Here is a 15,666-nt window from a genome sequence, read left to right on the forward strand (position 1 = left end):
ATATAATATAATAATATTTAACTAAAAAACAAATTTTTCACAGTTTGAGTGATAAAAAGGATTTTCCTTGTCACCACTATAATTTTGTTCCATAGTATTCCAATAAAGGATTGACAATCTTGTATCACAAAGATATTCAAACATTTCTTTGTTCTGGGATTTTAAAAAAAATGTCATTTTAAACCATAAAAGTAGGTAAAAACTGCAACAAGTCCCCATGACACACTGTTGGGTAATCAAATGACACTACTACACCATATATGCTGCACTGATGACATGTAAAGTCAGAAATTAGGAGCTCTAGTTCAGACAAAACAATGTGAATGTGTGGTCTGCCGCGTTGGAGTTTTCGCTCAGAAACGACAGGGGAAATTCTGTGTTATGATTCATCCGACTCATAAATCCATAATCTCACAATCATGGTGTCGTCTGTCAAAACAACTGACACAGGAACACTACAAATACTGTTTCATTACTTTAAGCAAACCACTTACTTCTGTATGGGATATGTGTGCACTCAGGATGTGTTTGCACACAGAATTTCAGTTTTTACAAAGGCATCTGATATAACAGATACTGTCAATGAGCCTAATTGAAAACACAGCCCAACAAGTAGTGGTGGCCTTGTGTGGACTTGTGACCCTGTTATGAGTTTTAAAATAACTGTCTAACAAAATGAAAAGGATGGTTTCGTTCTCGGATTTAGGATGCTTATGAGCGGAAATGGTGTGTCTCTCACAGACCCCATTCACTCCATATCTTACTCAACCATCCCTCCAACTCACTTTCTCTTATACAAAATGTTTCGGCAGCATTGAGTTTTGTAACTGCTGTGAAACAATCAGAAATTAATATTTATTTCTCTGACTGACTACATTTCTGTGCAGAAACTATCAGTGAAAACCTCACCTGCTCCTAATCCATCATCAATCTAGAATAAACAAACCATCCAAGAGATGACAGACACAGCTCTAGGATATTACATTGGCAAAACAAAGATGCTATTTGGATTGATCTGGTCCATCAATTTTCACCAAATTGTAAAATGTTAGTCCTCATTATATTCCCTTTTAATTTAGTGATTTACAAGATGAGAGCATTTATTGTTTTTGAGTTATGTTAAAAACCTGAAGGGACTGGATTAATATTATCTGCCACTATTCGCATAGTGTATTTTACAGGGTATATAGCTAGGCTTTGTAAAAAGCCTAGGAAATTGTATTTAAGTTGCAACACAACAGACCTAACAGTGTGAATAATCTTCAAATATATCTGCCTATCAGGCTGGATGGTCAAGAATTGTTGGACACAAATGCACAGTTCAAACAAACAGCTCAGGTTGTAAAAAGGCTTTACTTGGGTGGACTGCAGAGGTTGGTACACAAGTAGGCAGTCCAGAAAAAGCAGCAGTACAAAAATCATCAGGCTAAAGGCATGATCGTTGCAACAGGCTGGAGGTCAGGAACACACAGGGAGGCAGGACTTTAGAATGCAGGTACAGAGCTGGAATGTGGCATAAGGCACAACAATCTGGCGAAGAATTAACACACCAAGTGATCTTATAACCCCAGGTGATTAGCAGTAAATCAAGAACAGGTGTGACTGCAATGCACCAGAACAAGGGTGTGGCCAGAGAGAGGGAGACACCCACCACCAAGAACCAAGAGACAGACGAGATAGAGAAAGACAGACCAAAGCAGAAAAACCCATGAATAAGAAAAATAACAGACAGACCAGAGAAAAAAAAAAAACAGATAACCAAACAAAGTGAAACCCTGACACTGCCAGTTGCTGCTTGCTTGGCCTGTGGTGTGACATTACATCAAGAAAATGTCACACTGTTTTATTCGTTTTACCTCATCAGCAAGTTGGTCGTCTGGGTCGTAGTCTTTCATGTCAATCACCTCAGCTGATATACCCAAAGCCTTCACCTCTTCTGAGAGGTCTTTTGCAAAGCCCTGTAACATTAAAAGTGTGTATGAGCTACCACTGTGCCTCAAATTGAAATAACCAGCAAAAACCATTCCAACAGACAGGTGTTGATTAAACTTTTTTGAAGGCAGAAGTCAGTGTTGGTGTTGCCAATGATGTTCAACCCCACTTACACATAATGGAAACAAAATATTAGAAAATGGCTCTATGTGAAAGAGTTCTACAACTGTAACGGATGATAACTGCCACTGGCAATTAGTTTGTGGCAAATTATTTAGTTACAAAGTACTGTGAAAAATCTGAACAATTTCCTGCAGCCCAAAAGTGACTTCTGTAACTGAGTGTAAACCAAAGAGAGACAATTTATAGTGAAAGACTGATTCACATTTGATGATCTAGAGCAAATAAAAGATGTCCATTTTGTCTCAATCCACTATGTGACAAATCAACACGTCTACATTACAGCACATTGGCCTGTAAGGGTATGTAAGATTAAAGTCAATATTCATACTTTTGCTGTTCCAGTCTGTGAGCCGTAAAAGATTTTAACTCCTCCCACATGGACCTCATTTTCTTTCAAAGAGCGCTCATGGTTCTTCTTCACAGCACTGTTGACCATCAAGCTGCTTCTACCAGCCAAACTTTGCTATCAAACACACAAGGACAAAAGTAGAACTTTTGATACCAGGACAAAGTGCTTCAACATTCAGAAGCATAGTGATGATGTTGCTTGAACATACAGGAAAGCTCCGGTCAGATCAGTGTGCACGAGTGAGAACTCACCTTCCTCAGTGCCATCTTCAGTGAAAACCAGATCCCCAAAACAACTGCAGCAGCCGAATATAAGTACAGCCTGTTGTTCCAGACCACGGTGAAAAAGCTCCGGCTGGGACTGCGGGCATCCTGAGAGACTGGACACACATGAAGTTACACAAGTTAACAACCTGTGCCAGCACAACATCTCCGAACAACAGTTACTCACAACCAGTGGTGGGCACAGATAACCAAAAAAATTTGCTTCTATAACAGATAATCAGCTAACTGAAAAGTTATCTTTTATAAAGCTAAACCGATAAGCCACCCAAAAATTTATCAGAAGCTACAGATAACCAATAACCGATAAATTCCAGTATTGTCTCCAGTACACTTGCAACTACTAACAAGCTGATTTTGAGTTTTAACACCACGATCGCTTCTGGGAGTATCAAAAGCGACCACAGACCCAAAAAATGAGTCAGCACTTTTGTCTTTGAGCACCCTGCACACTGCTGAAAGCTCCTGTTTACAACGTAGCTTCCAACAGCAAAGCAGTTGAGAGGAGCAGCAAAGCTCAACTCTCTACTCAATAACAACGCTGAAGTCAGGCAGAGGTCTTGGAAAATAAAGCAGTGCTGACTTATTGTTTGGTGTATAAATAAAATGAATACTGATAGATTAACTCCATTAATGTCAATTCTATCATTTGTACAAAGTTACAATATAACATATCTTTTAATGTTGAATAATGCAGTAATTCTGAAGTTTCGTAACAACCACAGACAGATGGCAAAGGATTATGGGTATGTGCCTCCGCTAACACTGATTGGTTGACTCATTCATTCTATGTAAACACCAACATGTTAATGTGAGGTGTGTTGTGTGTTGGTGTTTACAGATAAATGTGCTTTTGTAAAATATGCCATTTTTTATTTGTGAAAAAAAGGCATTTTCAAAAAAAAAAGCCAAGTTGTAATTAGATAACCGCCTGATATAACCGGTGTCAAAATAAACAGAACACTGCCATGATCTACTGGTGCCAGACGTGCAGTACTTAAGCTGGGCTAACACTGTGCGGGTTTTGGCCCTTTTTCAGCCGATTTTTCACTCGTGCGAGAATTTTTTCGATCGCGCCGAGTTTCAGGTTAATCGCGCGTCCTGCATCATGTAGTATACATGGAGTAACGAGCTGCATTTAACCTCTCACGACCACCTCCTGATGGGCAATTGTATGGTCGGATGAAAATCAAACCTGTTTGATATTCTGGTCGGCCGTCCTGAGGGTATCCCACTGCTGAAGCGCTACAAGCGTCCAACCTCTCGCACTGTGCATGTGCAAACACCAGAGAGAGCATAAACAGTGATCATCTCTTTGGGAGAGCAGCTTCTGTTTCTCCCCCATTTTCTTCAACTCCAGTAAAGTCTTGTAATTTTTTTTTTTTACTTTGATGTCTCCCATTGAGAGTTTTTGTAAAAATAAGAAATGTAAATATAGTTTGAAAAAAAAAGCTTCTGTTTACGTTTTGCTTCTGGAAACACGAGTCTGACGTGTGGTTTTTGAACGTACAATGTGTGTGAGAACATAAATCGTGTGCTCTGAACTTTTACATTGTGTGGTTTTGTCGTACAGTTTGAGCTGTAGCCGAGTATAGTGACTGAAAATATTGTACAGTGTCTCAATGTTTTTTAACTTTGATGTCTCCCATCGAGAGTTTTTGTAAATTAAGTTTGAATAAAAAAGCTTCTGTTTATGTTTTGCTTCTGGAAACACAAGTCCGACGTGTGGTTTTTGAATGTACAATGAGAAAATATCATCCCAGCTTCAGTTTGAATACTGCCATGAACACTACTGGCCAGTAGATGGCAGTAGAGACTCACCAAAACAAAATTCCAAATAATCCATGTCTGCTACGTTTAAGATGCGTGGAATTTAATAAACGCAAACACAAATGCAATAACAACGTCTATAAACTCAGAGAATATATTCACGAGAGTTTTAGGCACAATATACAAAGAGTTGCTGAGTGCTGTTGTCCGTGTGGAGCCTGATCAGACTGTCTCAAATGCATTTCTTCTGTCATGAATGTACTGAGATACCCATAATGCACTGCTGCTGGTCACAGCATCTCCACACTAAAACCTTCAAAATTAGCACATTACTTTAAAACTAAAACATATATCTGATATTTTCACTTTATAAACCTCAGACGTGACAATGTAAATAACTTGTCCGAAATTAGTTTGATTAAAATTTTAACCATAAGTTAAACCTGTATGACTCTGGGTGACTTGGGTGATATTGCCAGCGAATCAGTATGGGGTCAAAAGACATTATTTTTTTCTTTTTTGTGACCAGTTCTCCTTTGTCTGCAGAGGATGGAGTGGTTTCTTCTGGAACCAGTTCTCCTCTGTTTATGCAGGGTAGAACTACACATCTGCTACAAAACATTTAACAGGTCGGTGCTCAACTGATTTTAAATTTTATAAGTGTTTGTAGCTATTCAGTTTTGTTTACCACAAACATTAGCGGTCTAAAAATTATCGGACCAAAACCTATCGGAAGATAATTAGTTATCTGAAGTTATCTGAAAAGCTAATCCGATAATGAAAACATTATCCTCGATAATTAGCGGATTAGCGGAACTGTGCCCACCACTGCTCACAACGCAAAACAAACAATGACAACTACACATGTAACACTGTGGAAAATTGACATTTTGACTTGTTTTTTAATTTGTCTGAACATTTTATATTTTTTTAATATTTTATTCCACAGCACAGAGATTTTTGTTGAAAACTTCTTAAATTATAAATCTGATTAATTTTACATTTAACACTTTCAGCTAAACTTTCAGAAACACTGATAACTGATTCGTACAGTACAAGATGAAGCCTTCACGTCTGGTTTTACCTGATAAAGAGTCCAAAGGGAAAAGACAACAACACATTAAGTCAACATTGCATGAGCTGGAACCAAAAATATGGATTCTTAGTGCTAACTTAGTGCACTAAGTGCACTAAGAATCCATATGCTCTCAGAACTTAGCTGATGAATCATCTTTCATCGCTCCCAGAGACACAGAGAAATTATCTACAGCTACAGGTTGTCTCATGCGTGTCATGTGGGGGAGAACGCATTTAGAATCTTGTCTAAAAGGTAATTATTTAGAAAATATATATGAGTACTGTGATGGATTGGTGATAGAGTTGCATTTTGCTTATGAGTCAGATAGATGTTTATTATAGATGTAACATCTCTTCATAATCTAATTTTAGGTTCAGATGCACTGAGCGCAATGACACGGACTGACATGCATTGACACTGCAGTGTTTTCAAATAGGCGGCGCAATGTTCACGTCTAGTGCGCACAAGGGCCACGAAATTAATGTGTGTCAGAAACTATGAACATTTCAAAATTTTCTTTGTGCACTGGCACGCAGCTGTGCACAGTTTACAACAGTTTAGGATGAGTTTGCTCATTGGCACGCAACGCAAGACTGTATGCCAGTGCGGGGATCAAATTCATGCAAGTGTCAAGGTGCCTTTAGAATAATGGGTCTTAAATCACCTGAAGCGTCAGTGATTTGGTTCCTGCCTGCCTCTATCTGTGTGTCATACCCAGTGTGCAGTTCAGTTTGCTGCATGTCAACTCTGTGTGCATCTGTGATGAGTCTTAATTCCTTCTGTCAAACTGATTAATTACCAAACAATGTGATATTTCTGCTCCACAATAATCACAGAGTTACCTGAGGGATGTTGTGATGTTAACTGCCGATGTTTTTGGACCCAACATTCTCAGAGCAGAAGCCTCTATTTGAATTTCCTTTGCAACATAAATCTCATAGACTGCATGGAGTAGAGGTACATGTGTATGCCTACAAGCACATGTGCCATGTTTTGTACCTGCATTCAGGAGCAGTCTGCACTAACTGGCTGTGAGGTGTATCCAACAGCATACAAACTATGACTACTACTGCAACAAATCGGGCCAGCAGCCAGCCTCCTCTATGTGTGCCTGATCCAATCAGATCTTAAAGCAGAGTGGGTCCTAGTTAGTATTTGTATGGGAGACCTCTTAGAAAGACCCGTGTTTGTTTCTACAGGTAAAACTGGTGCAGAGTCAAGAATAGTATTTGGTGTAAAACTTGTGCCAAATCCCAATGCCGATCTGCACTATAATAATGCTGTGGTGACCCTGAACAAAACAGGGGCAGCCCCAAAAGACAAACACTCACTGCTGGAATTGGGTCAGAAATTGGCAATGGGAGGCCAGGGTAACAATTAGTGGAACAGCAACACAATTTTTGTGGTAGTGCCTCCGTACATGAAACACAATGAAGTTGACATGAAACACTGCGGAATAATGGTCAGAAAAGTGCTAATACAGCTAAACCCCAACACAATTATTATATTTTATTAAAATCTGATGACAGGAATTTGAGATAAGTGACCACCAGAAACACCGCATTTTAAGTTTTGACTGACTTGAGCACCACTTCTTGCGTATTTATTATCATTATCCTACATTCATTTCAGGCAGGGGTGGCGGTAATGCAGTTAAGTGCACTTAATCCCAGTGGAGAAGGTTCCCTGCCCATTTTCCATGTAATGTGGAGTTGCACCAGGAAGGGCATCCAGTGTAAAACGTGTGGCATATCAACAAGCAGATCCACCTTAAATCTGCTGTGGTGAAATATAAGGGAGAAGATGAAGGGACTCACTTATCCCACATTATTTTAAAGTGGTACAGTACTGAGCTTTCTCATCGAATATAGGGGTGTCTCTCAGCAAAAAGTACTAGGATTGCAAGACAGGGAATGTTGACTGAAAACTGGTGAAATTGTTGAAAATGGCCTGGCATGACTACTATTAAATTCAATAAAAGCTCTTGGACAGTTAAATCCTTACGTCCTTTCAAATTTCACAAGACTGGCAAAATTTAGTTTCTACTGAAATCCAAGCATTATAATGTTGGTTTATTTTTGTAACACGTTACAAAATTACAGCTCATTTTAATGAAGAGAACATATTTACTTGGCCAGAACTCAAGAGTGAATACTTTATTTCCCTTTTAACAGCGACTGTGTGGGACAGATTTTGAAATTAGCGGAAATTACCTTTGACTTTGTACAATACGCTTACATGGGGTGTGTGCACTCCAACATCCATGATGTCTTGAAATCACTTCAGAGGTGTTATCTGGTTTCAAAAACAACACCTTTAGATTTAGAAGTGTTTATTTTTCACTAACTTTTACTAAATAAATGAGAAACATATTAGATTTATAGAGAAATAAGCTGTTTTGGAGCATTTTCTGCCATTTCTTGGTTTATTTTGTTTGAGCGAGCAGCTAGCTGATGTCACCATGCCTTTCTCTACTCTGCTGCCATGTGCTTCCCTGAGCAAGGCAGGAGAAGCCCCCACAAGATCTATGATGCAGCTATGGACGTTATAATAGACTGTTTGGGTCACTGCCGAATGCAGTTCAAGGCTGAAATTTTTCCTTTCAGGAGGAATAATTATAAATTTTTTGCAGACAGCATGAATTTTGATCATACTGGCAATGTCATATTAGGACTCCCCTATTAAAAGGCTAAGGAATAAAATTATGCCAAATGGTGCCAAAGAAAACTATTTTCATGACTGAAATCTTAAAAAGCCCAGTGGCCATACACATTTAATAAAAAGTTTGAATCATGGAACAAACAGCCTTTAGAGTTGACTTGACTTTCATGAGAACATTCCATGATAAGGCATTTTAGATCTTGGCAGAGGTATATGCTTGAATGAATTTCCTTCAAATCTAAACTAAGGCTGACTTTTGCCAAAGCTTAGAGCCTTGACATACAGAGTAAGATGTCTGGACTTTGAGTCTCTGCTCCAAATTCCATTTTAAATTTTTTCAATTGCATTCCTCCTGATGCCTCTGACTTTAAAGATAACTGTTAGATCCCTATAAAAAAAATCCTGCTATATTGCATTGCAACATTATTGAATGTTGGTAACCCAATTTTGTATGATACAGAAAATTAACATTCCTGCTCCTGCAAATGTATATTTCACTGTCCATAAGTCAGTCGTTATCAAAAAATAAAACAAAATTTCACCTTGTGATTATCTACCAGACAAAATGTACGACTAACAGATATAATCAGCATCAATGGATTAAAGTTCTGAAAAATATCAGAAGAGCAAAAACTGTTGCAAGTCATAATACAAGATTGGGGGGGGGGGGGGGGGCAGAGACATGCAGTTTGTCCTCTTGACAAACTTGACAGATCATTCCAACATTTGTGGAGATCACCGTAAACCACTTTGAGTAATCCTACCAAACATCACCAAACAAACACCAGTAATTTCATAATGTTCTGAGTGGAGATTTTTATTACTGGTAACTAACATTTGCCTTTGCGGCTATAGTAAAATACAAAATGTAATGAAATGGAGCAAAATTTAGCAAAATTGAGACTGATAATAACAAAATGGGGTAAAATGCAACAAAACGGAGCAAAATGGGGTGCGACGATTTACCCAGAGTGACTCCAAATATAAGTAAATTAAGAACTTTTATTTATTTTTTGGTGGTTTTTGTGGCATTTTGTAAATGCGGAAATGCCCTCCTTACTCAAACCAGTACATACAGTGAGGCAAATAAGTATTTGATCCACTGTCGATTTTTCAAGTTTTCCCATCTACAAAGAATGGCGAGGTCTGTAATTTTTATCGTAGGCACACGTCAACTGCGAGAGACAGAATCTAAAACAAAAATTCAGAAAATTACATTGTATGATTTTTAAATAATTCATTTGAATTTTATTGCATGAAATAAGTATTTGATCACCAAACAACCAGCAAGAATTCTGGCTCTAACAGACTTGTTAGTTCTTTAAGAAGCCCTCCTATTCTGCACTCTTTACCTGTATTAACTGCACCTGTTTGAACACGTTACTTTTATAAAAGACCCCTTTTCCACACACTCAATCAATCACACTTCAACCTATCCACCATAGCCAAGACCAAAGAGCTGTCTAAGGACACCAGGGACAAAATTGTAGACCTGCACAAGGCTGGGATGGACTACAGGACAACAGGCAAGCAGTTTAGTGAGAAGGCAGCAACTGTTGGCACAATTCTTAGAAAATGGACGAAAAGCAAGATGATCTTCCTCGGTCTGGGGCTCCATGCATCTGGACTCGTGGGGTAAGGATGATTCTGAGAAAGCCCCGAACTACACGGGAGGACCTGGTCAATGACCTGAAGAGAGCTGGGACCATAGTCGCAAAGATTACATTAGTAACACATGATGCCGTCATTGTTTAAAATCCTGCAGGGCAGCAAGGTCCCCCTGCTCATGCCAGCACATGTCCAGGCCCGTTTGAAGTTCACCAGTGACCATCTGGACGATCCAGAGGAGGCATGGGAGAAGGTCATGTGGTCAGATGAGACCAAAATAGAGCTTGTTGGTATCAACTCCAGGATGAGAACAACCCCAAGAACACTGTCTCAACCATGAAGCATGGGGGTGGAAACATCATTTTTGGGGTACTTTTCTGCAAAGGGGACAGGACGACTGCACCATATTGAAAGGAGGATGGATGGGGTCATGTATCGTGAGATTTTGGCAAACAAACTCCTTCCTTCAGTAAGAGCATTGAAGATGGGTCATGGCTGGGTCTTCCAGCATGATAATGACCCAAAACACACAGCCAGGGCAATTAAGGAGTGGCTCCATAAGAAACATTTCAAGATCCTGGAGTGGTCTAGCCAGTCTCCAGACCTGAACTCAATAGAAAATCTTTGGAGGGCGCTGAAACTCCAAACCTGAAAGATCTGGAGAAGATCTGTATGGAGGAGCGGACCAAAATCCCTGCTGCAGTGTGCAAACTTGGTCAAAACTACATGAAACATCTGACCTCTGTAATTACAAATAAAGGTTTCTGTACCAAATATTAAGGTGTTTTTCTATTGTATCAAATACTTAGTTCATGCAATAAAATGCAAATTAATTATTTAAAAATCATACAATGTGATTTTCTGATTTTTTTTTCTTTTTTTATAGATTCTGTCTCTCACAGTTGAAGTGTAGCTATGACAAAAATTACAGGCCTCTCCATTCCTTGTAGGTGGAAAAACTTGCAAAATTGACTGTGGATCAAATACTTATTTACCTCACTGTATACTTGGGTGGGTGTGCCATCTGGTGTTCAAGAAATGAAACTTAAGCCACTGACACAACAATGGACCCATTTACATGTACATAAGATTTTGCTCCATTTCATTACATTTTACCCCATTTCATAATTATCAGTCCCCATTTCACTCCATTTTGCTCCATTTCCAGGACTAGTAAAAATCAGTTGATTAAAATCATGATTATCGGTGTTTAAAAAAAAAAAATCTAAATTTATTTTTTTCAAAATCAGTACTTAAAACATCACCAAAATATGAAATCAGTACCATTAATTAATGGAACATGTACATGTTGTATGTGCACCTTTATGTTTTAACATATCAATAAAGATTATAACTAATGATATTATTTGTATAGTCTCGTTTAGAAGAGTGAAATCAATAAAAATGAAAAAAAAAGTTGATTTAAATCAATAAAAGTCTACTTAAATCGACCCCCCCCCCCCCCCCCCCCCAAAAAAAATGCCTTTTTACAAAAAAAGTTGATTTCTTTTTTTACCAGCCCTGTCCATTTCATTACATTTTGTATTTTATGGCCCCTTGCCTTTGGCATCAATATGTTTTAAAGTAAATGTTCTTAAAATGTAATTTGTTCATTCATATTCTGCCACTTATCCGGGTCCAGGTCGCAGTGGCAGTAGACCAATCACCTCATTCCACACTTGTCTATCCCCAATTCACCAGTCAGGTCCAGTCCATTCCTCCGTAAATTTCAGCTGGACCAACTGGAATACAAAGCTTCTCGGAAAAACCTAGCAAAAGGCATCAGACAAGCCAAGGGCAGGTACAAACAGCAAATACAGGGCCACTTTGAGTACCACCACCCCTGCAGCGTGTGGCAAGGGATTAAAACCCTGACTGACTATAAAACAACACCATGCAGATCAGTCAGGAGGGAGATCTTCCCGACACCCTGACCGTCTTCTTTGCATGCTTTGAGAAGCAGCAGGGAAAAGCCCAGCCTGCTGAAACAATCCAGCCTCAGGAGGAGCTGACACTTGTCCTCCAGCAGCACCAGATGAGATCCACCTTGAAACAGATCAACATCACCAAAGCAGTTGGACAAAATGGGGTGACAGGCCGCCTACTGAAGACCTGCGCTGACCAGCTGGCTGGGGTGTTCACGGACATCTTTAACCTCTCCCTAGAACAAGCTGCTGTCCCCATCTCCCTCAAATGGACTACTGTTGTTCCTGTGCCCAACATCTCAGTGTGTCACAACCCTTAATGATTATCGCCCAGTTGTCCATTATGAAGTGTTTTAAGAGGAAGTTGTTAGCGCACATAAAAAACAGCCTTCCCACAGACCTGGACAGTCATCAGTTTGCATACTGGGTGAACAGATCAACAGAGGATGCTCTCTCCATTGCACTTCACACAGCCCTGGCCCACCTGGAGGAGCCAAACACATATGCTCTTTGCAGATGTTAGCAGTGCATTTCATACTGTAATCTCCCAGAAACTGGTCCAGAAACTCACCAACCTTGGAGCCTCCACCTCACTCTGTTCATGGATTATGGATTCCTTGACCAACAGACCTCAGAATGTCAGGATGGGGACATGACATCTGGCACCATAACCATGAACACAGGCACACTGCAGGGGTGTGTGCTCAGTCTGGCCCTCTTCACTTTCTTCACCCAGGACTAATCACTCCTCCAACACCCTAATAAAGTTTGCCAACAACACTTGAGTGGTAGGCTTTATCAGGGACAACAACGAGACCTGGTACAGGGAGGAGGTCAAATACCGACAGGGTGGTGTGTAGAGAACGACCTGGTCCTCAATACTACCAAAACCAAGCAGGTCATCATCATAGTCATCATAGACCTCAATTAGGTTCTTTTGTACCTACATCACCAAGGATCTGACATGGACATTACACACCCACAACCCACAACAGAGGATGTTCTTCCTGAGGAAGCTGAAGCAGGCTGTTCTGGCTCCACAGCTACTCAAGAACTTCAACAGAAGCACCATCGAGAGCATCCTCTGCCAGGGCTGCACAGTTTGGTACATCACAGAGGATTGCAGGAACTGAGCTCCCGGATTTAAACTCTGTTTATGTTGAGCGCTTGCACAGGAAAGCACGGGCCATCTGCAAGGACAACAGCCACCCTGGACATTCCGTTTGCTCCTCTGCCACAGGGAAAGAGGGACCGCACCATAAGGACACAGACAAACAGGCTAAGGAACAACTTTTTCACCAGAGCTGTAGCCTCCATCACCCCACCCCTCCCACAAACACAGATATTCAGTAACGGATGTCAACATGTGCAATAAATAATAGTCTGTTTACATATCTAAAACTATCCTACCCACATTATGCGACTTAAAAATTTATTAAGCACCTTTTTTTGGTATTTTAAGAAGGTCTTGCCATCCTGTGAAGCTGTTCATTGTTTTTTTAAAGCTATTGCTGTGTGTATGTGTATAGCTGTTTGGAAAGTGCCACCAATATTTCACTGCAGAAATGTAGCGACAATAAACATCTATTGTATTCTACAAATGTGGTATGAGAGCACCTTTGGATTCTTCTGCTCCCCCACCTCACAGGGGAATCTGGCAAGGTGGGATTTGGGATAATGGTCATTAGGGACTTCACTCTTGCCTCACGTCAGGAAGGTCTGGGGTTTGATTCCACTAATGCCCTGGTTCTTTCTGTGTGGAGTTTGAAACAGATGAGAACCCAACTGTAATAGACAGTCCATTCCTTGTGTCTGTACGCTCTGAATCATCAGGCTATCCTGAATCAAGATATTCAAAAGGTGACCTGGGTGATCTGACATGGAGAAACTCCTTGTGAGTCTCCTGGAATGAGGACGTCGAAGAGAAATTAGAAACAACCAAATAAAAAAGTAATGGTTTAGTACGCAGCTCGAAATGCTTTTCCTGGGTATGTCCATCTTTTGTTTGTAAATTCTTTCAGAACATAATTTCATAGCACATAAAATAACCCATGCAACGTATTTCTGGTGATACTTTCACTACTTTGCACAAAACGATGTCTCCTGTTTTTGGTGAACTAGCTTCAGTTAGCAACTTGAGCTACAAGATACTTTTCTGTTCATGTCTACTCCTGTTCAGGTTTCAAACGCGCTCACCTTCAGGATCCGAGGCACACGCATGATTCATGAACAACAAAATAAGCCCGACCAAACTCCGTATGCTTGGGACGAACATAGTAGAATTCATTTTTTGTTAACTCTTCAGTGTACGGTGTTGATGCGTGAAACCATGTTGGTGTCACGTGTACTCACCGAGCATTCTGGGAAATGAAGTTTTTAGCTCCATGTTACTCAAATCTAATTTTAAAACAAAGGTACACTCTTTTTTATTTGATCAGTTTTACTATGAGTCACACAACCCAATTTATGTCCTTTTAAAACTTGCACCAAGGGTTTGTTGGTTTTTGTTTTTCCTGTAGCAGTACCGTATGATGAAACAGCACTGTTGCACTATGTGAATAAAATAGACTTGTTTGGCATTTAACGTGAATTAGTCACTTTGTATTCTTTTATAACATGCTTTATGGCTCTGTGATAAACTCAGCAGCAGAAAAAACACACCTTGCTTTATCGGGTTCCAATTGGGACATCCATAGATTTAATTATATTGTCAGGCCACTGTAAGTATGATCTTGGGGAAGGTCTAAATTGACCTTTGAAGGTCACGTTGACCTTTAAGGTCAATTTAGAGTTTCCAGTTTACCTAACATGCATGTATGTTTAGATGAAGCCTCATGGACAATCTATCACTAATCTAAATTTGCCCAACACATTCATACGTTGTTTGTTTGTCAGAGAATTGTGTCCCATATCATCTTACAGAAATCTGATTTCTTAATACTTTTCCAAAGAGGAAGTAAGTTAAGATGTAAATACATAAAATTTCCAATCTCTCCAACAATAAAGGAAGCTCATTTCAAAAATGATTAATGACATATATCCTTCCAAGGAATTTCTGAGACTTCAATTTGGTTTTGAAGAGAATTATTGCACCTTTTGTGAATGTGAAATTGTGACTGTTGATCACGTTTTTTTGTTTGTTTGTTTGTTTGTTTGTTTGTTTGTTTGTTTGTTTTTACTGTGTATTTGTGTATGTTTTCTGGGAGGACTTTTGTTTCTGGTGTTCATCTAAATTTGCACTTCTGTCTCATTTGGACAAAGACTATGTCTTATTTGGTATAGCTGTAGATGATAGACTGCAAGATTTAGCTTTGAATGTATTATTAATGATGGGGAAATTTTTCATACACAAAACAAATATATGAAGACCAAACTAAACTTCAATGTTTTTCACAAAGAGTTTCATTTGTTCTTTCAATCACTTAAATTTATGAAGAAAAATGGTATAAAATTATATAATTTTGTTAAAGACTGTAAACTTAATGAAAATCCCTAGAGTACATGTAAAGGCTTGTTCTTTTTCTTTTATCAATTTGTTTTTTGTCCCTGCCCCCAAGCGCCTTTGTGGTTTGCTGTGTGTTTTGTGTGTCTTTTGTGTAATTAATTTGTTGTTTTGTTGTTCTTGAATTGTCAATAAAGTTGGCTTCATGAAAAAAAGAAGAGTTGGGAGGAACCCATAGGAATCTAGCCTGACAACCGCCCCGATTTAGCCTGACAACTGGCCCTGAATTGGGCCAGATACTGGCCTCCATTTTGGAGTGGGAATTCCCACTCCTAAATGACCAATACGAGAGCAGCGCTGGAATTCCACTACTAAACAACTAACAGGAGAGCAGTGCTCGTGCCACATCAAAGTGAGGCTGACGTCAGCGTCTCGAC

The 15,666-nt window shown here is 39.5% G+C and overlaps 1 protein-coding gene across 2 annotated transcripts in view; it reads right to left on the reverse strand.

Moving 5' to 3' along the window:
* Positions 1–14,119, reverse strand: part of tyw1 (tRNA-yW synthesizing protein 1 homolog (S. cerevisiae)) — a 221,105-nt gene extending 206,986 nt beyond the window's left edge. For both annotated transcript variants that reach the window (XM_034168561.1, XM_034168560.1), the window contains exons 1-4: positions 13,984–14,119; positions 2,716–2,843; positions 2,444–2,578; positions 1,857–1,958 (exon numbers count right to left, since the gene is read on the reverse strand). In XM_034168561.1, coding sequence (XP_034024452.1) covers positions 1,857–1,958; positions 2,444–2,578; positions 2,716–2,843; positions 13,984–14,074 — 456 coding nt within the window. In that variant the 5' untranslated portion in view covers positions 14,075–14,119. The remainder of the gene's footprint in view (positions 1–1,856; positions 1,959–2,443; positions 2,579–2,715; positions 2,844–13,983) is intronic.
* Positions 14,120–15,666: the final 1,547 nt, after the last annotated feature.

This window comes from Thalassophryne amazonica, chromosome 4 (assembly GCF_902500255.1).
Source record: "Thalassophryne amazonica chromosome 4, fThaAma1.1, whole genome shotgun sequence".
NCBI lineage: Eukaryota > Metazoa > Chordata > Actinopteri > Batrachoidiformes > Batrachoididae > Thalassophryne > Thalassophryne amazonica.